The sequence below is a fragment of the Leuciscus leuciscus genome (genome assembly GCF_965113295.1).
Source record: "Leuciscus leuciscus genome assembly, chromosome: 3".
In the NCBI taxonomy this organism is placed as follows: Eukaryota; Metazoa; Chordata; class Actinopteri; order Cypriniformes; family Leuciscidae; genus Leuciscus; species Leuciscus leuciscus.
Genome location: NC_138727.1, coordinates 24923932 through 24947503, shown reverse-complemented (window position 1 = coordinate 24947503; position 23572 = coordinate 24923932). Strand labels below are relative to the sequence as shown.

Here is a 23572-nt window from a genome sequence, read left to right as displayed (position 1 = left end):
CGGGGGGGGAGTGGTTATGATCATAATAATTGATCATAACCAGTATGATTAATTATTAATTATATATTCCCCTCATTTGAGCTAATTCGCTACACAGGTGTACAATCTTGGTGCAATTTTTGATCCTCAGTTAACATTTGAAGCACATACATCTCTAAAACTGCTTTTTACCATCTGAGAAACATTGCTTGACTCAGACCTTTTCTCTCGTTTGCAGACACAGAAAGGCTTATACATGCCTTAATTACAACTAGGTTAGATTACTGTTACCTTGTTCTCTGGCCTTCCAGCTAAATCTCTGAGCAGGCTACAGTATATTAAAAATTCTGCTGCCCGTGTGCTCACTCGTACTTCTCCTCGTGAAAATTACACCAGTGCTTTCACAGTTGCACTGGCTTCCCATAAATGCGAGAATTGATTTTAAAATTCTTATTTTAACATATGGGCACTATATGGGACTGCACCAGAGTATCTTTGTGATCTCATTAGCCCTTACATTCCATCACGTTCTCTCCGTTCTGCTAACTCTCTTTTGCTACATCAGCCTTCATGTAAGCTCAAGACCATGGAGGAAAGAGCCTTTTCATACAAAGCCCCCAAGCTATGGAATGTGCTTCTTCTTACCATCAGAAATGCACCAACGTTGGGACACTTTAAAAAGTTGATTAAGACATCTATTTAAGGCTGTTTTTCTTTAATTGTTGTACTGCCTTTGTTGTTTCTGTTTATTTCACTGTACCGCTTTGGGTTTAAGAAAAGCGCATTACAAATAAAATGTATTATTATTATTACTTAAGGGAAAGACAACAAACACGCTTACCAAATCTGAAGTTTTGTTTGGAACGTGTGCTGAAAATTCAGAGAAAAAGAGGGTATTAGTTCAAGCAATAAACAAAAAAAAAAGCACTTCATATTTACTAGTGTAGAACATTTATTTGACACATGGGTGGAAAGGCCTGGTGAAATTATACATACTTGCCATTTTGTTCTCACAGTGCTGGATCCATGTTTGAAATCCTTCAATAGAGCCTTTGTAAGACAAATACATGTCAAAATGCAGTATTTTACACGGAACATTTATGAAGATCACTCTGTAAAAATGACCAATCCAACTAAAATTCAACAATATCTGATTCTCTGTCATAGTGTCTATAAATGGACACAGCAATCTTACATCTCACATTTAATGCACTTCATTTTGTAAAACCTCTTACATGAATTTAGATGACATGAATAGATTTGCTCCAATTACTCTTCAACTGCATTATTCCCATTTAGACCTGGCATCTTTTTTTTTTTTTTTTTTTTACAGAATCATACACATATTTTAGTTACAGTTTAAGGTGAAGTCACAGTAGATGATTTTACAGCCATTTTCCACTCAAAAGCCTTGTTTATATTATCACTGCAGATACAGAAGGAGCCTGTAGGCTTGGCTGCATCTCTTTCGGGAAGGGTTAACAGCAACAATGACCATTTCCAATGAGCTTCAAAAGAAATTACCAGCAGTTGACCTGCTAACGTCTGGTTCTTTTGCAATTGAAAAGCCACAGCGCAAATTTATTTTTTCTTGATGACAGTGTGTGCAATCAATAAAACAAGAAATTGGAGAACGAACAGTCTGTTTGTTGTATTCAGTTCTTTGTTTTCTCACATAAGCTGCTTGGATCTATGATTCCTACAGCAAATTCACTATTTTTCTCCAGGACATGAAATGCATCCTAATTCAGTCCAAAACAAAAGTGTATGTTGGTGTGGCATTCTTATTGCGGTGATCGCCATGCGGCAGGGAAAAAGTATGAAAAATCAGAGGAAGCTATTTTAATCCATCACCGTCTGCGGTTTTTTATTTATTTTATTTAAAGGAGCTTCGACAGTAAAAATGGCAGGTGATCTTATTTCATCATAAGTTTGTATCACAATAATCACACTATAATACTACAATATCATTTATTTTGTTGGAAACAACTGGTGATTGTTACAAAATCAACATTTTTGATACCAGTAAAATTTCACAAATTATAAGAATTAAAGACAAAAATAAGAAATAACACTACTACTGTGATATTTCCCAAACAAAGTAAAAGCAAACACCACCATGCAGCCGTTTCTAAAGATTTTACTGGTCAATGATTAAACAAATACTAATCCTTATTCTTAGTATACTGTTGGTTGCACATGCTAATAGACAAACTGTTTGACGCTATTACTTCTAATATGTTAAATAAGTCAGAACTTTGCTGACTGCTGTGATGGATTTTTTTTTTTTTTGGTTCATTTAATCATATTGGTTCATATAAATGAGTTGTGTTTGGTAATCCTGTGCAGTAACAATAGGATCACTAAAGATTATAGCAGCCACAATGGTTGAAGCAAGTGATAGTGGCGTTAAACTACTGTCAGGATTTACTAAAGACACGCTGTGAGAAATTAGAGTCGAAAAGGCATGGACAGTTATTTTTACAGCAGACCTTATTGCATATGCGTTTGTAGGAGTCTCCCTTTCAGATGCTTAATTTACGGGACAGTATTTAAATAGATCATGCAACATGATTTACTAAGGTTTGAGGTAGTCATTTTACTGCCATTTGCACCATTATTTACCATCCAAAATCATCAAACATCCTTTTATAGGATTGAAGTCTCATGCTAATTTGCCCGTTGTAATAAATCTGTCCCTAAGGCTTCAAAATATACTTAATGGTGCATTGCGCAAGTCTCTGAGTTTTTGCAGAACTATGCCCCCTCTGGCGGCAAGCGAAACTGCAACAACAAAAGTTTTCTTTTTTTTTAATCTTACGTGGAGTTTGCGTTGGTGTCCATCTTCCATCTTCTACGGAGAATGGCGGCGAATACACAAACCTGCCAGACATAGCCAGGTGAGCGTGCCGTGAACGCGCATGACGTCACGCCCAGTCTCAAATTCCGACCCGAATCCCTCTTATTTATTTTACTGTACAGGATTATAGAGACAATCGCAGTGATCAGAGAAGGGCTCATTCAGCCCATCAGGCAATTGTTTAAGCATGTATGGGTTAGAAAACGGGTATTTTTAACATGAAAAGTTGCGCAATGCACCTTTAAAGGAAAATTAAAGAACAAACTTGTGTGACGTCATTTAAAACAAAATTAGTCCAAAATAAAGTTTGTTTCAGGAGTTTGAAACAGCTTGCCAAAGCAAACTACAGAAAGGTTTTGTTGTTTATCTTGTTATTGGGAGGATGGAGCACAGCACATATTTACATGGATGGTGGATTAACATTTTCATATCGCCCAGTCTTACCCATAACCACAATAGAGTAATTATGAATCATGTAATGAAACACCACCTTTAAACTGTACACTTATAAGCCCAGACATGAACTCATTGACACTCACAATCAAGCTCTTTTCCAGATGTGAGGGCCTGAAGAGCAGTAATGAAGTTATGTAGATGATACTCTGCAATTCTTCAAAAAGAACAACACATTAGACATTAAACACATTAGTCCAGTTATTTATAGTTATTCTATGGAATGGCATGCAGTAAAAGATGTCACTGAATTAGCTGTCCTCAAATGTCACACCTCTCTCTTTGACAGCAAACAAAAAATTGACCGCTCTGTTCTGATTATGTAAATATCTTATGTAAATATACTCTCTTTGACCTTAAAGGCATAGTATGAACGTTTCACCGGTAGAGGCTGCTTTTTCAGAACAATAATAAAGGCGTAGTTAGATGACGCAGTGAATGAGCGTGGAATCATGGGAGTTGTCGTCTTCATCTTCACAGCAGATGGAAAGCAATCTGACGGGAGTCAGGCAGAAATCATGTTCATTGGTGAGCTAATGTATTAATGTTTTATTAATGTTACTGTGGTAAGAAGCAGTATGATTAAAGTTGTTTAACGTCCACCTCCTTCGTCCCTTAACTTGAACTTTGTTATTCATTTTTGATCACTTAAATTCACATTATTTTATTTCATTCTAATGAAACCGTAGCGAATGCTGAATTACTACTCAAACAGGTCACTTTATCTGACAAATTAAAGTCGTGGGGTAATGCAGCGCTGTTTTACTTCAACAAAACAATCATACTAAAATACATTTGAGTGTGTTGAAAGTTTTTATAACATGACTCTCTGCATTAGCTTGGTGGCTGGTATGAGACGCTTGTTGCACACTGCAGTAAGCTAGAGCGATATTAGGATATCATATTAATAAAAGCTGGATGACTTGTGTTCGTAAATGGAATGCAATTCAATATATTGTATGGTGTAGAAAATGCTGCATTTACTGTTACTACAAATAAAGCTCTTTCTGATCATGCTATGTTAGCTATGTGACAAAATAGTGTTGTCTATGAGGCATGCTACAAACAAAACCGAGAAATCAATAGATTCAAACAATAAGACTGTGTTGAGCTATATAATAATGATTAGTTTTCTGTCAATAAAAGTATCCAAACAGTAGCATATTAAAACGTCTTTAGTCTTTCCATGGTTTCTACGGAAATCAAGGTTAGAGCAGAAATAACGTCATCGACGCAATGACACAGGCTGTTACACTGGTTAAAATGGCTGATTTCTCTGGATTTAAACATTGTTGAAACATTTGGTTTAACATAAGTACACAAGTCAAAAAATATATATAACATTGTTTTAGTGGTTTTTGGATATTTTAATCCCAAAAAAACCTTACATACTATGTCTTTAGAGTGTGAGTTGATATCCGAAGGTGAGCATGGTCTGCTTTTGACTCAGAAAGCCTGGATTTAACACTGAGATTTAAACAGATCAATAATGAAACCACGCAGTGTAGTTCCACACACAGAAAGGAGAAATTCAATGTTTCACTACATTTTTCTAAAAATCCTAAACTGTTTTAAAATGAGATATTCATGTGTTTGCACTGGAATGCCAAATCTGAAATGGTTTGCAAATTAATGGTAATTGGATTCTAAAGTTCACATAGTTTTTTTTTTTGACATTTGCTCACATCACACAAGGAATACTGGCCATTGAAATGCTTAAGACAAGGCTCAGGTCAAGGTCAAGTGCAGGACAAAACATTCAGTCAGACAACACAGTCATAAAATATACAGAAAAAGCTATTTAGACATAGATAGAATAATAATAGTATGAAACATGTAATATACTATGTAGCGATAAAAATGCACTGTTGAGGTAAGGATGTAGAGCTACAACGATTTAAAAATATAAATTACTGTAAAATCAAACTGGTACAGTAGTGGTTTAATAAAGTGTAGTAGTGCGTACTGTGTAATAGGGCTGCAACAACTAATAAATAAAAACGATTACTTTCATTATCGATAATAATCAACAACTAAATTGATTATCGATTAGTCGCTTTTGCGGGTTGTGCCAGTCAGTCAATCAGCCAGTCACGTCACTTTAAAGTAGTGATAAGCCCATTTCTTTGGACAAAACGAATTATGGAAAATAGTGGAGGACACAGAGTGAGCTGCTCTGGGAAAGGTACATGGTCCAAGCTGTCCGAAACAATAGACAATAGACTATTGTTTATTTGTTTATTGTTTAGACTATTTTCTACTGTCCATAGACAATTGGAAAAGTTTCTGGGCCAGACCTGACCTGTTGAAAAGAGATGGTATTCATCCCTTCTGGGATGGTGCTGCTCTTCTCTCAAGTAATATGGCACATAGTCTTAGAGCTCAAACATGAATTGGGGCACAGGTCAGGAAGCAGACAGACTGGCTAAACCGACCGTCTGCTAGCTGACTCACGTCACCGAGGCCAGATAAATCCCATCACATAGAGCCTATTTCACCTAGATGTCATCATATAGAGACTGTGTCTGTTCCTCGAATTAGGAAATACAAAAAACTTCGAAACCCATCTAAGTGTAAAAATGTAATTGATGTTCAACAAATAAAAAACAGATATAATTCAAATGAGCAAATGATAAAGCTTGGGCTGCTGAATATTCAATCCCTTACTTCAGAAGCACTTATTGCTAATGATATGTTAACAGACTATAACCTAGATGTGCTGTTTCTCACAGAAACCTGGCTAAAACCAAACAATTACATTAAAGCAGCACTCAGTAGCTTCGGGACTTCTTCGCTGTATTCTCGCTTTTTGCTCGCAGGTTTCTCTCTAGAGCTCCCCCCACAGCTTCGGAATAGATATTTGACAACACTGTTGTAAAAACTCGTTGTTGATTCTCAGACACCAGAGGCTATAGATCAACGACATCAACGGGTTCGGACAGCGTGAGGGAGCGCAATAATGACAGCATTTTAGCAGATTTCTTTTGGCCGTAAAGCAATTGTTTACATCGCGAGACCTGATATCACGCAAGACTTCCTGACGCAGCGGCCGGTGGCCCGCCGGCTCAAAGTTGCAAGTGCATATTTTCCGCTCACGGGCACCAGGGGAGTGCGAAAGGACCACCATTCAACCCGAAATAAGTAATATAATAGGGATGCACCGAAATGAAAATTCTTGGCCGAAACCGAAAACCGAAAAAGAGGAAACTAAGGCCGAAAACCGAAACACCGAAATAAATTATGCCAATTATTAGTAGGCCTACCATTGCATTTATGGCTATGACTGTGTACTAACTTTACTATAATCAAGGCATTGCATAAATTAATATTAAAGTTTCAAAGAATAAATCAATTAAAATTGTATGCAAATATTTATTTAGCACATTGCAAAGTATAAAATTAAATGTTTAACTTGACCCCACTCATGTGTACATTAAAGCTGCCGTCGGCAAGTCTGGCAGATTGGGTCGATTAGCCAAAATTTTGAATGTTTACAACTCTCATGCCCCTCCCCACTACCAGCGAGCACCCTCCCATCGAGGTCGTGCTCGTCAGTGCGTCACTGTGCGTGTGTACCTGATTTTCTGTGAACGCGTCCGTCTCTTCAGCATCTATCAACACCATGGACTCGGAGGTAGGCTGCCCTGGCTAATCTATCCATAGATAACCGAGGAATTGGAAGCTTGTTAGTAGATTTTCTCTCCGCCATCACGCTTCATGCAATCTCCAGGCGAACTTCAGGCGTGGCGTGTGCATGTGATATTAACGTGCGCGAGTGAGGGGGGATCTGTGGCGTGTGCACGACCTGTGATTGACAGTCAGATCTCACACCCCCCTGCGCTGATTGGACCTGATGAAGCGGGAGCGCTGGATTTTTGCAAAACAAATAACACGCTCCAGGTGGAGTTAGAAGCTCGGGTTTTTTTCTAAAACCACCTTATTTATGTTGTTCGGTCGGATTATAGTGTCGATTACACTGAATGTGATCAAAAAAATGTTGCCGACGGCAGCTTTAAATAATTATGTAAAAGCCTACTGGCCTGCAGAAAGGTTTAAAAATTAAATGTTCTCTCATAAAAACAAAGTGCATTTAGGTCAATACTGCCATAGCCCATAATAATATCTGCAGCTATATGCTCATGGACGTGAGTTGCAAAAACCATAAACAGCTAAGGTAAACACACACACCTCTGATAAATGACGGCTGCTCTGCACACACACGCAAGGTCTCTCGCTCCCTCTCTCTCTGCCGCGCGCGCGCTACGTATGCGCGCTCATGCTCGCTCGCGATTCCGGGAGATTTAAACTAATTTGCGGGCATCAGGGAGCCGCTATCAATACGCGGGAGACTCCCGGAACTTCCGGAACACTTGGGACGTCTGTGTTTTAAAAATCGCTGTCCGTGGGTCACTCTCAGATATATTGAAATCGTTTATATACTGTCTGTGATTGAAATACGTCCACACCGCAGATATGTTGCTTCAGACAAGCACGTACAGGTCGCGGTATCTGCTGTTTGCGTCATCACAACATTTCGGCCGTATTGTTTCGGTGATAAAAGTCTTTCGGCCGAAAACCGAAAATGCACTTTTGGCCCATTTTCGGCCGAAAATTTTCGGTGGCCGAATATTCGGTGCATCCCTATAATATAACCATTCCAATGACTCCGAAGCTGTTCAGTTAAGGTAAAAAAAAGTTACTTAGTTCACCTTTAAATGAGTCCACCCCCCAAGATTAAAGGTTATAAACATGAACCTTGTCTGAAAGGCAAAGGGGGAGGTGTTGCTGTAATTTATAGTAATATTTTCAAAATTACTAAGAAGTCCAGTTTCAAATATAATTATTTTAAAGTGTAAGTGCTTAATGTAGCAATATATAGTGTAAATGATAAATCACGTTTAGGGGTGCAACGGATCAAAAAACTCACGGTTCGGATCGTTTCTCGGATCAGAGTCACGGATCGGATCATTTTTCGGATCAGCAAAAAAAAAAAATATTTTTTTATTAACACTTTTAAATTATTAAATTAAAATATATAAAATCAACTTAAAGTGCACAAGGCATAATATCTTCTTTTTAACATAATTAATGAAAAACAACTTAAAGTGCAACATAAAAAGGCATCTCCTTCCTTTAAACATGGACCAATGCTTTATGCGTTTCCACTGTCATATAGGGCTGTCAAAATTGCTCAAAAATGACGTTCGAATATTCCCTCTAAAAAACACATATTCGAATTATTCGAACATCTGGTTGCGCATTTTGTCAATGACGCGCATTAGGCCTATGTCAATAACAGGACAAATTAATACAAAGAGACATAACTACTTGTATATTATGTAGTTCATTTAAGTTTAAACATATTTGACAACGTATTACCTTGCTCGCTCGCACTCGCAGGCACTCTTTCTCTCTCTCTCGCCGTCACCCATGCTGCGTTCACACCCAAACGCGAATAGAGCGTCTGGCGCGAGTGATTTCAATGTGAAGTCAATGTAAAGAAAGACGCGTTTACGCACGTCGGGAGGTTTTGCGGCGCGAATGAGGCGTCACGCTCTCTGCGGTTCATAACGCTCGCCATGACCACGCTGTGTGTGGACTGAACATGCGCACAACTTTTTTTTCATAAATCAATCCGCGGATCACGTGAGTGCCGAACCGAAGATATTGATCCGAACGGATCACGGATCAATGATGATCCGTTGCACCACTAATCACGTTTGAGATTTGTGCTGGCTACTGTATACAGGCCACCAGGGCACCATACAGACTTTATCAAAGAATTTTCTAACTTTCTATCAGAGTTAGTACTGGCTGCAGATAAAGTCCTAATTGTTGGTGATTTTAACATACATATAGATAATGAAAAAGGTGCATTGGGATTGGCATTTAAAGACATTCTTAACTCTATTGGAGTTAGACAACACGTGTCAGGACCCACTCATTGTCGTAATCATACTCTAGATCTAATATTATCACATGGAATCAATGTTGATGCCGTTGAAATTCTGCAGCAGAGCGATGACATTTCAGATCATTATCTAGTCTTGTGTAAACTTCATTTAGCCAAGGTTGCAAAGCCGACTCAGTGTTACAAATATGTTAGACCTATCACATCTGCCACTAAAGATTGCTTTATTAATAATATTCCTGATCAGTTTCATCATCTCAGCATCCCAGATAGCTTAGAAGAACTCGATATTGGGACAGAAACTTTTAACTCTCTCTTTCCCAGCACTTTATACAGTTGCTCCTTTTCGCTTAAAGAAGATTAAAGAAAATAGTCCAATGCCGTGGTACAACGAGCACACTCAGGCCCTTAAGAGAGCAGCCAGAAAAATGGAGCGCAACTGGAAGAAAACAAAACTAGAGGTATTTTGCATTTAATGGAAAGAGAGCACGATTGCATACAGAGAGGCCTTAAAAGCTGCTAGATCGGCTTATTTTTCAACCCTATTAGAAGAAAATAAACAAAACCCTAGGAATTCATCTGAAACAGTGGCTAAACTAACAAAAAATAAAGCTTCAATCCCAGACGTTTCCAAGCAGCAAGGCAGTAGTGACTTTATGAACTTCTTCACTTATAAGATTGATAATATCAGTGAGAAAATTATAACTATGCAACCGTCTACTACAGTATCACATCAGGCAGTGCATTGTTTTGATTGATTGATAGCACTTTATTGTCCGTGTACACGGAAATTTGTCTTGCAATACAAGCTCCAACAGTTACAACCTACAAAAAAAAAAAAAAAAGCTAAAAACATAAGCATCAGTAACAACATAAATAAATAGTTAATATGATGGGGGCCCTGCCCTGCAAGAGTGGTCTTCAATAGCCATACAAATATAGATGAAAGTGGGTAGGAATTAACACTTCTTTACTCTCCCGTATTGATTCAGCAGAGATATAGACAGAGGAACAAATGAGTGTTTATATTTGTTCTTTCTGCATTCTGGGACCCTATAACGCCTGCCGGAGGGCAGGAGTTGATACTCCCGCTGCAACACATGGGAAGAGTCCTGGGAGATTTTGTCAGCCAGTCTGATGGTGTGCAGTAAATGGCTTTCAATGAATGCATTCTCCACTGAGTGTCCCACCAATTTGGAGCAGATTCCCAGGAGCCGTAGAATCCTGGCCTTCAGATGAGCGGAGAGACCCCCAAACCACACTGCGCCTCCATACTGCAGAATGCTTTGAATTGATGACACAAAGAAAAGAGACAGGATTTCACTGCTCGCTCCGAATGACCTAAGTCTCCTTAAAAAATAAATTATCTGCTGTACTTTGCTGCAGATATAGTCTACATGATAAGCCCAGGAAAAGTCACTATCCCCGTACACTCCGAGATATTTGAACGATGATTTTTGTTTTATGGTTTGATTGTGAACGATTAAATGGTGTAATGTTGCACTCATGAGAGGCGCCAAAAGACAATCTCCTCAGTTTTCTGTGTGTTATTGACCCTGACCAGCTGTTGCCTGTTAGTGAGGAAAGAACAGTACCAGTGAATGAGATATGGGTTTATACCCATTTGAGCCATTTTGGATAACAATATGTCCGGTTTTATTGTATTAAATGCAGAGGAGAAGTCGATGAACAGTACCCTGGCATATGGCTTTATTTTTGGAGCGTCCAGATGTTTTGAGACCAAATGCATGAGCGTGCCAACAGCATCCTCCATGCTGCGCTGTTGCCTGTATGCGAACTGGAACGGATCCAGTTTGTCCTGTACAGACTGAGAGAGTACATAGGATATGATTTTTTCCAATGACTTCATTAATACCGATGTTAATGCCACAGGTCTGAAGTCATTGCACTCCTTGGGGCATGATTTCTTTGGTAGGGGGATGATGTGCGATGTCTTCCAGGCCATGGGGACAGTGTGTGTATCCATGGACTGTTGGAAGATGGGTTGCCACCATAGACTGTAAAAAATATGGACATAGCGTCTGTGACGTCACCCATAGACTTCTGAAGAACGGTTTTGAGGCCGTTTATGGGGGGTATGGGCGGCGCCATATTTCAATACAAATGTTCAGAAAGGATAACTTACAGGTATGATGTGTTGTGTCAGATCATGGCCGAGACGTCAAATTTCAGGAATTCCACTCGGCGCAGCCTATGCTCGTTGTCAGCTGTCAATCAAGCTGTCAATCGCGCCCTTATTTGTCATACATTTTATATCTAAATACGATCTAAACTAACGAGTTAGAAAAAAATTCACCCCCCTCACAGTTGTCAGGCACTCGGAACCTATCGAAAAATACAATAAAAGTCCATGGGACCAACCTGTAAAAACATGAATTTATGCTGTGAAAAAGGACATTTTAACATGGGGGTGTATGGACATTTGCTCCCTTTTGGGACCTGCCCCTAGCGGATTTTCGATGTATTGCAGTTTTTCGCACTTCCGGGTAGGCTTCATTTTTCAGATTAGAATGTTGCCGCTTGGTTGCCACACTGGGGCTAGCTCCTTACAGTAAGTTTTCAGGATAGAGGCACTGATGTTATCCGGGCCGGTGGCCTTACGTGAATTAAGCTGACGAAAGACGTTTTCCACCTGACCCCCTGTAATTGTCACTCTATCCTCAGAACCCACCGTGACTGACTCCAACACCTCCCTGCATCTCTCCATACTCCCAGAGGTTTCAAACCTAGTAAAGGTGTTCAATTCAATAGCAGAGGTTAACTCATCACTTGTCACAATAGGTCTCCTGTTTTTACCTGGCATGCCTGTCATGCATTTCATTGTATCCCACATTTTACGTGGGTTGCCAGACTTGAAGGCTTCCTCCGGGTGTTTATTGTGTGCCTCCTTCGCCTTCCTCAATTTTTCTCTCAGTTCTTTGTCTGTTTTTTGTAGCTCCCTTCTATCTTTATTTTTAAAAGCCAATTTCCTCAAATTCATTACTTGTTTAATGTCTTTGGTTACATACATTTTATTATTGGGATACACCTTAACCATTTTTGTAGGTATAATAGACTGTACGCAAAAGTTAATATAGTCTGTTGTTACAGTGCAAGTTTCTTCCAATGTGTCCCCCCCTCAGCACTTGCCAATCTGTGCAGTCAAAGCAAGCTCCCAATTCCTCTCTACTGTCATCAGTCCACTGTCGAACAACCTTGTTCTCTGGTTTACGACTTTTTAATTTTGATGTGTACGTCGGGATAAGATGTACTACATTATTGTCGGAATTAGAAATTGGTGGTTTGCTCCTGGATTGATAGGCATTGGGGAGATTAATGTAGCATTTATCCAGTATGTTCTCCTTTCTTGTTTCACATTTCACAACCTGTTGAAATCCTGGCAAAGTTTTCTCTAGATTGCAGTTGTTAAAATCACCCAGAACAATAGCAGGAGCATCTGGAAATTGTTGTTGTTGATTATGTACACAATCAGCTATTGATGCAGCGGCACGATGTATTTTGCTGCTTGGGGGGACATAAACAACAAATAGCAAAATGCATCCAAACTCCCGGGGAAGATAAAATGCCCAGCCCAATACCCAGCAATTCAAAATCTCTGTTACATATCATATGCTTGATTGTGTACGGACGACACCATCGTTCGTTTAAGTAAACACAAATCCCTCCTCCTCGACTCTTCCCCGAGTTTTCATTTCTATCCGCCCTTATGAGTGAAAAACCACTGATGTCATAAAGTGAGTCTGGAGCGTCTGTGTGCAGCCATGATTCAGTGAAGCAGAGAAGAGCAGCCTCGCGAAATTCAAAAGAATACCTTGCAAGTGCCCGTATGTCGTCAATTTTATTGTTGATAGAGCGCAGGTTGGCCAGGATCACAGCAGGTAGAGCCGGTCTGGACTTTCGCTGCCGCAGTCTCCTCCTTATTCCACCCCATCTCCCTCGCTTCCTTCTCTGTCCTTTCAGCCGCTCCGGATCCCCCTCCCTTGCAGCCAGCTGTAATTGCTTCCCTCTCCACCGGCGTGCAGATCGTATCAATTCTCCCGGGATACTAGCCAGCAGCCCTCGTTCTTCAACTCCCACTTTGTTGAGTTTTAGGAGTGCGATACGAGCGTATATACATTTACATTTTACATTTATTCATTTAGCTGACGCTTATATCCGAAGCGACTTACAATTGCTATATATGTCAGAGGTCGCACGCCTCTGGAGCAACTAGGGGTTAAGTGTCTTGCTCAGGGACACATTGGTGTCTCACAGTGGATTCGAACCCGGGTCTCTCACACCAAAGGCATGTGTCTTATCCATTGCGCCACACCACCACCGTATATAAGCGTTGGTCGGCTGTCACTGCGCCATTCCTCCATCCTCTCCGCACGTGAATGCACAAGCAGACCAGATACGATTAAAAGTCCAATAAAAAGTCAGATAAAAAGTCCAATAAAACAAGGAATATCCACCACTCTTTGCTCAGACTGTAACACCCACATATCAAGAAGGTACTGTTACTTAGTTCGATGACAGACGAGTACAAACAATAAACACAAGTTGTTTGGAGCGAGCTGCGTGTCGCCAGCTGAGCAGCGCCACGTTTTAATGGATGTCCTATTGTAGTCTCCCAAAGGAAAAATTGTATTCATTCATTGCTATAGGAGAGGAAGAATTTTCTAAACTCGTTAAATCATCTAAATAGACAACATGTATGTTAGACCCTATACCGACTAAGCTACTGAAAGAGATGCTTCCATAGATCCTCTTAATATCATTAATTCATCTTTATCATTAGAATACGTACCAAAAACTTTTAAGCTGGCTATGATTAAACTGCTTGTAAAAAAAACACAACTTGATCCTACAGAATTAGTCAATTACAGGCCGATCTCAAATCTACCTTTTCGGTCAAAGATACTAGAAAAGGCAGTATCTTCACAACTATGTTCCTTTGTTCCTTTTTAGAAATAAATTATATCTGTAAGGATTTTCAGTCAGGATTTAGACCGTACCATAGTACGGAGACAGCTCTCATTAGAGTCACAAATTATTTGCTCTTATCATCCGATCGTGGTTGTATCTCTCTATTAGTGTTACTCGATCTTAGTGCTGCATTTGACACTTTCGACCACAACATTCTTTTAAATAGACTCGAAAATTATGTTGGCATGAGTGGAATTGCATTGGCATGGTTTAAATCATACTTATCTGACCGTTATCAGTTTGTAGCAGTAAATGAAGAGATGTCTTATCGATCAAAAGTTCAGTATGGTGTACCACAAGGCTCAGTACTAGGACCGTTGCTGTTCACTCTGTACATGCTACCCTTGGGAGATATCACTAGGAAGCATAGCATTAGTTTTCACTGTTATGCTGATGACATGCAGCTCTATATTTCTTCACACCCTGATGAAACTTACCAATTCACAAAATTAACGGAATGCATAGCTGATATAAAAAACTGGATGACAAGCAATTTCCTACTTCTTAATTCTGAAAAAACAGAGATTCTAATTATTGGACAAAAAACATTCCCATGTAATAACCTTGAATACTGTCTAACACTTGATGGCTGCTCTGTCAAGTCCTCGTCGTCGGTTAGGAACCTGGGTGTGCTCTTTGATACCAATCTTTCACTTGAAAGTCACGTGTCTAGTGTCTGTAAAACCGCTTTTTTTCATCTTAAAAAAATATATATACATTACGTCATATGCTCTCAATGAAAAATGCAGAACAATTAGTTAGTGTTCATGGCTAGATTATTGTAATGCTATTAAGGGTGTAAATCGAAATCGATCGAAAATCGTGCTAATCGAAATTTATGCTCAATCTCGATTATCGAATCAAAAAATGGAATCGTCGATGCTGCCACGCCCCATATGTCACGTCAGCTCGGCTTGCCTGTAATAGGTAAAACTCCTTTTCTCGAGAATATTGAAATATTGAATATTGAAAACTCGCCAAAGGACTTTAGGTTTAAATCGACTGAAGCAAAGTACCTGATATGAGCGAAATAGCACGGCAAGGCAACGCAGTACTCGTTCCCTTATCTCTAAGGGAACCGAGGTTACGCAAGTAACCAAGTACGTTCCCTTACGAGAACGTTCTCTCGTACTGCGTTGCAAACGCTGTGGGAACCCAATTTAAAACGCCGTGCTATTCGCCTGTGACAGCTCTGAGGAGTCCAGGGAACCCCAGGACTATAATAGGTAATAGGTTATATTGTTTAAGTTTCCAATTGACTGAAGATATAAGTTATTGTTACATTATGTTGTTAATAAACGTTTTAAATTTGACAATGTAGTGTGTGGTACATTGCGAACAAAGGTCAGATATTATTATATTGCATAAAAGTCTAAAAATGGCATTGCTTGTGCTTTCAACATTTTTTTTTTTTTTTTGAGAATCGAATCGTGACTTTAGAATCGAAAATGTAATCGAATCGAGGATTTTGGAGAATCATGACACTCTTAAATGCTATTATGGCTGGATTATTGAAAATGCTATTATGGGTGGTTGCCCTGCACGCTTAACCCTCTGGGATCGGCAAACGCGCCGGCGTGTTTTGCCTGATTTTCTTAACATATTAGCACAATATACTTAAACTAGATGCGAAAGTTCGTCGAGACAAACTTTAAGTTGGCTTGAGAAAATTTGGAGCAGAACGTTTTTTGCTAGGCGGTTGCTAGGATGTTATGGGTGGTTGCTATGGTGTTGCTAGGGTATTTTGGGTGGTTGCTAGGGTGTTCTGGGTGGTTGCTAGGTGGTTGCTAAGGTGTCCTGGGTGGTTGCTAGGGTCTTTTGGGTGGTTGCTAGGGTATTTTGGGTGGTTGCTAGGGTGTTTTGGGCGGTTGCTAAGATATTTCTGGTGGTTGCTAGGGTCTTTTGGGTGGTTGCTAGGCGGTTGCTAGGGTATTTTGGGTGGTTGCTAGGTTTGCTAGTATATTTTGTGTGGTTGCTAGGGTCTTTTGTGGGGTTGCTAGGCGGTTGCTAGGGTATTTTGGATGGTTGCTAAGGTGTTTTGGGTGGTTGCTAGGGTATTCTGGGTGGTTGCTAGGCGGTTGCTAGGGTCTTTTGGGTGGTTGCTAGGCGGTTGCTAGGGTATTCTGGGTGGTTGCTAGGGTGTTCTGGGTGGTTGCTAGGCGGTTGCAAAGGTATTCTGGGTGGTTGCTAGGTGGTTGCTAGAGTGTTCTGGGTGGTTGCTAGGCGGTTGCTAGGGTGTTCTGGGTGGTTGCTAGGGTATTCTGGGTGGTTGTAGGCGGTTGCTAGGATATTTTGGGTGGTTGCAAGGCGGTTGCTAGGGTGTTCTGGATGGTTGCTAGGGTCTTTTGGGTGGTTGCTAGGGTATTCTGGGTGGTTGCTAGGCGGTTGCTAGGATTGCTAGGATATTTTGGGTGGTTGCTAGGGTATTTTGGGTGGTTACAAGGGTGGTTGCTAGGGAGTTGCTAGGACATTCTGGGTGGTTGCTAGGCGGTTACTAGGGTGTTCTGGATGGTTGCTATGGTGTTGTTAGGCGGTTGCTAAGGTATTCTGGGTGGTTGCTAGGCGGTTGCTAGGGTATTCTGGGTGGTTGCTAGGCTGTTTTGGGTGGTTGCTAGGGTATTCTGGGTGGTTGATGGGCAGTTGCTAGGATATTTTGGGTGGTTGCTAGGGTATTTTGGGTGGTTGCTAAGGTGTTTTGGGTGGTTTGGAGTTTATGACAGAGATAAATAAGTTAGATAGATACACACACGCACACACACACTCAGTTATTAAATTTAAGTTAATTAGTTTAGAAGTATATGAGTTTAGAGTTTATTCATTTAAATGAGTCTCATTGGCTAATATAGTATATAGAACGGCAGTTTGGTTTAGTCTTCAAGCTGTTTAGATTTGAATTTTTGTCGGTTGGTGAGTTTGAATTTTTTTAGAATGCCCAATGTTAAGTCAATGGGAGTTTTTCCGAGTTTTGATCGTCATTTGTAGGAAAACCGTAAGTCTGATCAGTCTGAAAAGATATAGCAACTAACTTCAGATCAGTTTGAGTGTCTGAGCCGAGTTTGGAGTATGTAGAGTTAAAGCTCTAGGACGAGTTTGAGTCAACAGTTTTTCACAGTACAATATCAGTAAGTTGGCTTTCTCAAGCCAACTTAATTACTCCGCCATTTATTGTCATACAGAAAAAAGAAATATGAAAAAAGAATCTGTGAGATGTGTACTTTTGTATGTGTCCACTTACAATCAAAACAAAACATTATGCTTTTGTAAAATAAAGAAAATAAACAGGGAATGCTTTCTGCCTCTCCGTCTCTGTGAACTTTTTTTTTCTTGTGCAAGTCTATACTGAAACAAAACTCAGCGAATACTTGTCACACATTTATGAGCCATATATCTTTATAAACATTTAAGTGTGTACTTTTAAATGATCTTATTCAAAACAAAAACAAATATTCTCTGTTTAAGTAATTTGTATAAAACCAACAAGATGTCCAGTTTCTCAAACCCTTGCTCATTAGTTTTAAAACGCGCTCATTACCTCAAAAACAAAGCACCAAACTTCAGTCCTCTGCTTTTCGTCGAGTTTGGGAGACACGCTGTGAGCTTACATTGGATTTACCTCAGAAGAAGAAGAACGCGATTTGAAGACAAGAAAGATTTTAAGATGAGAAATGGATTCTAAATTATATTAGTTAGTGTTATTGTTGCATAAACTTCACATTGCAGTTGAACTTTTGCCAGACTACAATGTATGAAATCGACAGAAACATGTTTAAATATGAACTATAGACAGGCAGGCTACCTTTTAATGCGAAATTTATATTCATGTACGACACGAGGATGTTTTTATGTTCGATAAAACAGCATGATATAAAAGTAGGCTAGTATGAGTGTTTCTATTATGGTGAATATTATAATGTTTAGACCCGTGTTTACTGTTAAATACAGTTTTTGTGGATATCTGCTCAAACGTAGATATGTATAATATGGTAAAAATAATGTTTCATAGTTTGGAGCGGCTCGATTGCTTCAGTAAATGTTTGAGTCAGTCGCGCTGTGCGTTCGAAAAGCAAAACGCACCAAACATTAGGCTTCATGTTTTTACTCCAATCTCATTTCATAACGTCATAACGATTGAAAATATTTAAAGTAACATATGATAATTAATATATTTGTCTCTAGTGTAGGGTTCCTGAAGTGCTCCTTTTTAACGATTGATAGGCCGCCTGCTATAGGCTATTGTTATTATTTTATGCTGCACTGCACATATATGCTTACAAGGCACAACAAACCCGGTGTTCATTTTTATATATACAGTACAGGTCAAAAGTTTGGAAACATTACCGTATTTTCCGGACTATAAGTCGCTTCGGAGTATAAGTCGCATCAGTCAAAAAATGCGTCATGAAGAGGAAAAAAACATATATAAGTCGCACTGGACTATAAGTCGCATTTATTCAACTACACAGAACAACAGGCTGAATAGGTGTCCGGTGTGTTAACGCAACACATTAACAGTTATTCAGCTACACAATAGCATAAAGAACATATACCTGGGAGGCTGAATAGGCTAAATTAACATAAGCCAGCGAGTCCAACAAGCAAGTTACCAGTAAACAAGTTCACCAAGCTCCCGCGATCTCATTCCACATCATTTTCTTCATCCTTGGTGTCGCTTCTGAACAACTCCGCCAACTAGAGCGCCCTCCCGTGGCTGTAGACGGTAATGTTTTCTCTTGGTTCATCTCAGTCTGAATTAATTTTGATATATAAGTCGCACCTGAATATAAGTCGCAGGACCAGCCAAACTATGAAAAAAAGTGCGACTTATAGTCCGGAAAATACGGTACTATTTTTTATGTTTTTGAAAGAAGTTTCTTCTGCTCATCAAGCCTGCTAGCCTGACTACATCAGACTTCATACTTCCACTCAATTTCAGTTCGCTTCTGTACTCAGTCTGATATAGCGACCTATCTCCCAGTTTTCCTCCGGCCTCAAAACAGCCGGCCAATCAACGAACAGAGGGCGGGCTGAGAGCCGTGACGTAGACGCTAAGTGCCGAGTTTAAGATTGTAGTTTAGGTTCGGGAAATCGAAAACGACCGCGGATATGGAGACAAGGGATGCAATTCGCTCTGTTGTGGAGAATATTCCCGGCATTTGCAAACTGAAGCCCGAAAAAAAAGTGACGGAATACAAATGCTGATTTTAAATTTAGTAGATTTGCAAACAGGTAAAAGTACTGGACCTATTTCAAACCTAGCATTGTAGTGTTTAACCCACCTCGGTGAGACTGCTACGAGATGGCAAGTCCATGGCCTTCCTCTGCTTTTTTATGGTCCTTGGAGTTTTAGAGGGTGTATCTCGGTCTCTTTTATCTGTCGAGCTCGAACTGGCACGCTTTTGACAGGTCAGTGTCTCCTTTTTTTTCCAGTCCTTAAATATTGCCATGTCATGCTGTAATCTTGCAATTAAGTTGCAGCATTTCCGACTGACTCGAGATGAACAAAGAGCTGTTTTTAACAGAACTAATCCTAACTTTGACAGTTGGCTGCAAATATTTTCTTGTTTCTCTCTACTGTCAAATATTAGTTTAGAGGCCCTGATTGTACCGTGGATGCGTAGATTTACTTCACATAATCTGCAAAAGTCGTTCACAGCCAACGTCACGCCGGTATTTCGCTCAATGGTTTTGTTTTCGCATCATACATGTCTTTACAGTGGAAGTTCGATGCGGCTGAGCCGGCGCATAACACACGTCATAACCAAACGTTATGTGATTGGCTTACGGGTAACCAATGATTTTAAACTTCAGACAAGCGGGCGGGCGGGCTCTAGAGTGTGACCAATTTGGAGTGCAAATAAACATTTTCCTAGGTTGCACCGGTGCACCTAACGTCCTCGCATCCGCTGAGAATCTCCACGAACGAAGCACTTGTTCGCCCTGACGGAACTCACACCCATGGTTGGATCATGTCGTGGTCAAAACCAATCAGAGATTGCCTCTGATTGGATGTGGTCCAGATATTCCTGTACGCCTACCAGTGTTGCCAACTTAGCGACTTTGTCGCTATTTTTAGCGACTTTTCAGACCCCATTTTTTTCAAAAAAGCGACTAGCGACAAATCTAGCGACTTTTTGGACAAACCTCAGTAACCTCCTAATGTTGCCAGTTCTGTCCTGCGAGCGCGAGGTCTTGCTTTCTCCCCGCCGTCACTCTCTCTAGCTGCGTCTACCCTGTTCAGCGAATGGCTGAGAGGAGCAGCAGCACGTTCATCTGTTGAGCGCACGGCTGCTGACAGACTGAATGAGTAGTGTTTTTCCACAGACTTATCACTTATCTGCTTTTCTTTTGATTTATATTTAAAGAATTTAGTTTGACCATTTTAATTTCCTTTCTTTTCTTGAAAGAAAAGATAGGAAATGAGAACAGCTTTATTTGACATTCGGCTATATTATATTATATTATATTATATTATATTATATTATATTATATTATATTATATTATATTAAATACAGTTATGTGAGCATTAATTTAGAGAGAAAACACATTAGGCAGCCAGAATGCAAGTACGAAGCATTGACGTCATGAATATGCTAATTGACGTATGACGTCACCTAACGACATTTAGCGACTTTTAGGGAAGGCGTTAGCTACTTTCCTGTGAAAATAGTTGGCAACACTACACTGCTCCGTGCTGTGTGATTGAAATTGCGACCTGAGCCCTCGTTTACACTGTCAGTGAAATGTGACCCAATTCCGATTTTTTTGCTCATATGTGTCACAGATCGGATGTTTTCTATGACCGTGTAAACAGGAAAAAAAACGCATGCATTCGGATATTTCGAGATCGGTTTCAGGTAGGGATGTGCACAAATATTAGAATATTCGATATGTAATTATTATTCGAAAAATAAAATACTATTAGAATTTTATCGAATTTATGAAGCCGTAAATGATTTGCTGGCTGTAAATGCAGTGAATCCCTGATAAATCCCAAGCACTAACTCGCAGTTATAATTAAATCCTCTGGGTGGCGCGTGTTTAACAAGTTGTTTGCATTTGATCACATAATGTCGTCGTCTGCATCGAGAAGTTTGGAATTACTAGCTGAAAATGATGTTACTAAACGATCAAATTAATTAGTTATAATATCATCAACACAATGAGAAATCACATGAAATCCAAACAGCAGTCAACTGAGGAAAGACAGCTGTCCAACACTGCATCAAGACTGCAGGTAAGCAAAGCTGTAGCACGAGTGATCCGAGATGATAACTTTTATCTAATAGCAAAATTATTGAGACATATACTTCCCTTAAGTTTTTTTTTTATTTATTTTTTTACCTTTATTTATCCAGGAACAATAAAACAATGAAACAATAAAAACACGATAATCATATGCTGACTCGAGTGTATGTGAACGTTTTGTACGATAACTCGCTCAGTCTGCTTTATTAGGCGTTATTTTCCGTTCGCGCTGCTTGAGCTTAAATCCTTTTTTTCTTTATATTTTGTTTACACATGGGCCAACTGTTTAATGTTTTCAACTAAAAGAAAACTTTAACATATATTGTAAGCTTGTTGTGTATATTGCCTAATCGTAAGCTTGTTCAGAAATGGTGACAAAAATGTAAAAAAAGATTAACTTAAATAACGTATTTTTCGTATGTCATTTAAATAAACGAATATTTGATTTTTATGAGCCCGAATATTCGAATGCAATATTTTTGAAAAATGCCCATCCCTAGTTTCAGGCCTCGTTCATATGTGCAAAATTAATCAGATATGTGCCAATGCGACTCATGTAAACAGGCAGATCAGATTTTCTGAGGCATTAGGCTACGTCTCCGCGGTTTAATGACGAGAGCAACCCCGACGCGCATCTGCAAAGGGACGGATGACCCGACGAAACATCGTAGGAGAGGAATGTGGACAAACGTTGACAACATATCAAAGGTTGGCTTGCTCATCCTAAAATGTCGGACCCACTGCTCCTCGTTAAAGCCCGCCACGATCTCATGAAAGTGCGTATCTATAGCACGAATTTTATTTATCGTGCCATTTACGGCAAAAAATATTTTTGCCACCAGTCCTGAGATCTCTCTCGCTGCACGTTCGTCCATCTGTGCAAGAATAACCCCCTTTAAACATGCGATGTTTCAGATCTATGTCAAGTGTAAACACATGAATCTGATATGGGTCACAATTTAAAGAACGTGTAAACGGACGGTCAAAAAAATCAGATATAGGCAACAAATCAGAATTGGGCATCAAGACCTGCAGTGTAAACGAGGCCACAACAATCAGCATCAGCAAAATAAACACAAGAAAACAGATGACGAACAATGAAAAGAAATAGAGTTTTTTCTTTAAGAAAAGTAGGCCTGTTCCCCCCAAACACTCTCCCCAATGCTCCGGCAACTGCCCAGACATGGAGCTACTTCAGCCGTCAGTTCAGGGAAGCACTTTTAAACAGTAGCACTTTCTATTTATATTTATATTTTGAAATGTTTTATTTTGCTTAATGTTTTAGTTTGGCATCTCAGTGAAGCACTTGTAAAAAAATGTTGTTTTTTTTTAAAGATTTTTATTTTTATATACAGTATAACTGTGCTTAAAAAAACGATTTACCTACACTTTATTCTTGTTTAAAATCATGTACATAATATATATAAATATATATAGAGCGTGATAAAAAGGTGACTTTGAAATTCTGCCGTTAAAGGCGACGCGAGCCGATAAAAAAAATTGGGTGCACCTACATTTTGTGCTGGTGCACCTAAATAAAAAAGTTAGGCGCACCAGTGCAACCAAAGCAAAAAGTTAGTCTGGAGCCCTGGTTAATAAACTAGTCAAGTCATCTTCATTTATATAGCGCTTTTAACAATGTAGATTGTTTCAAAGCAGCTTTACAGAGATAAGCGTATAATTTAAGGTAACAGAGATTGTTTTGGCTTTATAGCGGTTCTTTAACCCTCTGAGGTCTAAGCTGTTTTCTGGGCCCTGGAGGTGTTCTGACATGCTCTGACATTTGTGCTTATTTCTGTTACTTGTGACATTGTCATGGCTAAAGTCTTATTACACTGTATTTAGCACAAACTCTGCTACAATAATATATCAGCAGCATGTGTGTAAAAGTTTGTAGTTTTGAGATAATGACATTTATGCGTGGTTTGTGAAAATACAAAAAAAAATTGTCACTGAAATAAGGCCATGAAACCCATACTGATTATTTCTTCACAAGACTTTTGAAAATTGTATCACGTAGCCTAGAATATTTGCTCCAAAACTATGTGAAAATCACCCTGACCGCTCATTCAGATAAGACAATATATTGATTTAAAATTTCTAAGACGTGTTTTGTGTGAAAAAGCCTTATGCG

General features: G+C 39.4%; 1 protein-coding gene and 1 long non-coding RNA gene across 8 annotated transcripts in view; one reads left to right on the top strand and one right to left on the bottom strand.

The window, feature by feature from the left end:
* sugt1 (SGT1 homolog, MIS12 kinetochore complex assembly cochaperone) overlaps positions 1–23572 on the bottom strand; it is a 144223-nt gene that overhangs the window by 62753 nt on the left and 57898 nt on the right. For all 7 annotated transcript variants that reach the window (XM_082165402.1, XM_082165405.1, XM_082165403.1 and 4 more), the window contains exons 6-8: positions 3379–3449; positions 976–1029; positions 821–849 (exon numbers count right to left, since the gene is read on the bottom strand). In XM_082165402.1, coding sequence (XP_082021528.1) covers positions 821–849; positions 976–1029; positions 3379–3449 — 154 coding nt within the window. The remainder of the gene's footprint in view (positions 1–820; positions 850–975; positions 1030–3378; positions 3450–23572) is intronic.
* LOC309495645 overlaps positions 1–23572 on the top strand; it is a 77131-nt gene that overhangs the window by 22801 nt on the left and 30758 nt on the right. The gene's annotated exons all lie outside the window — the stretch shown is intronic.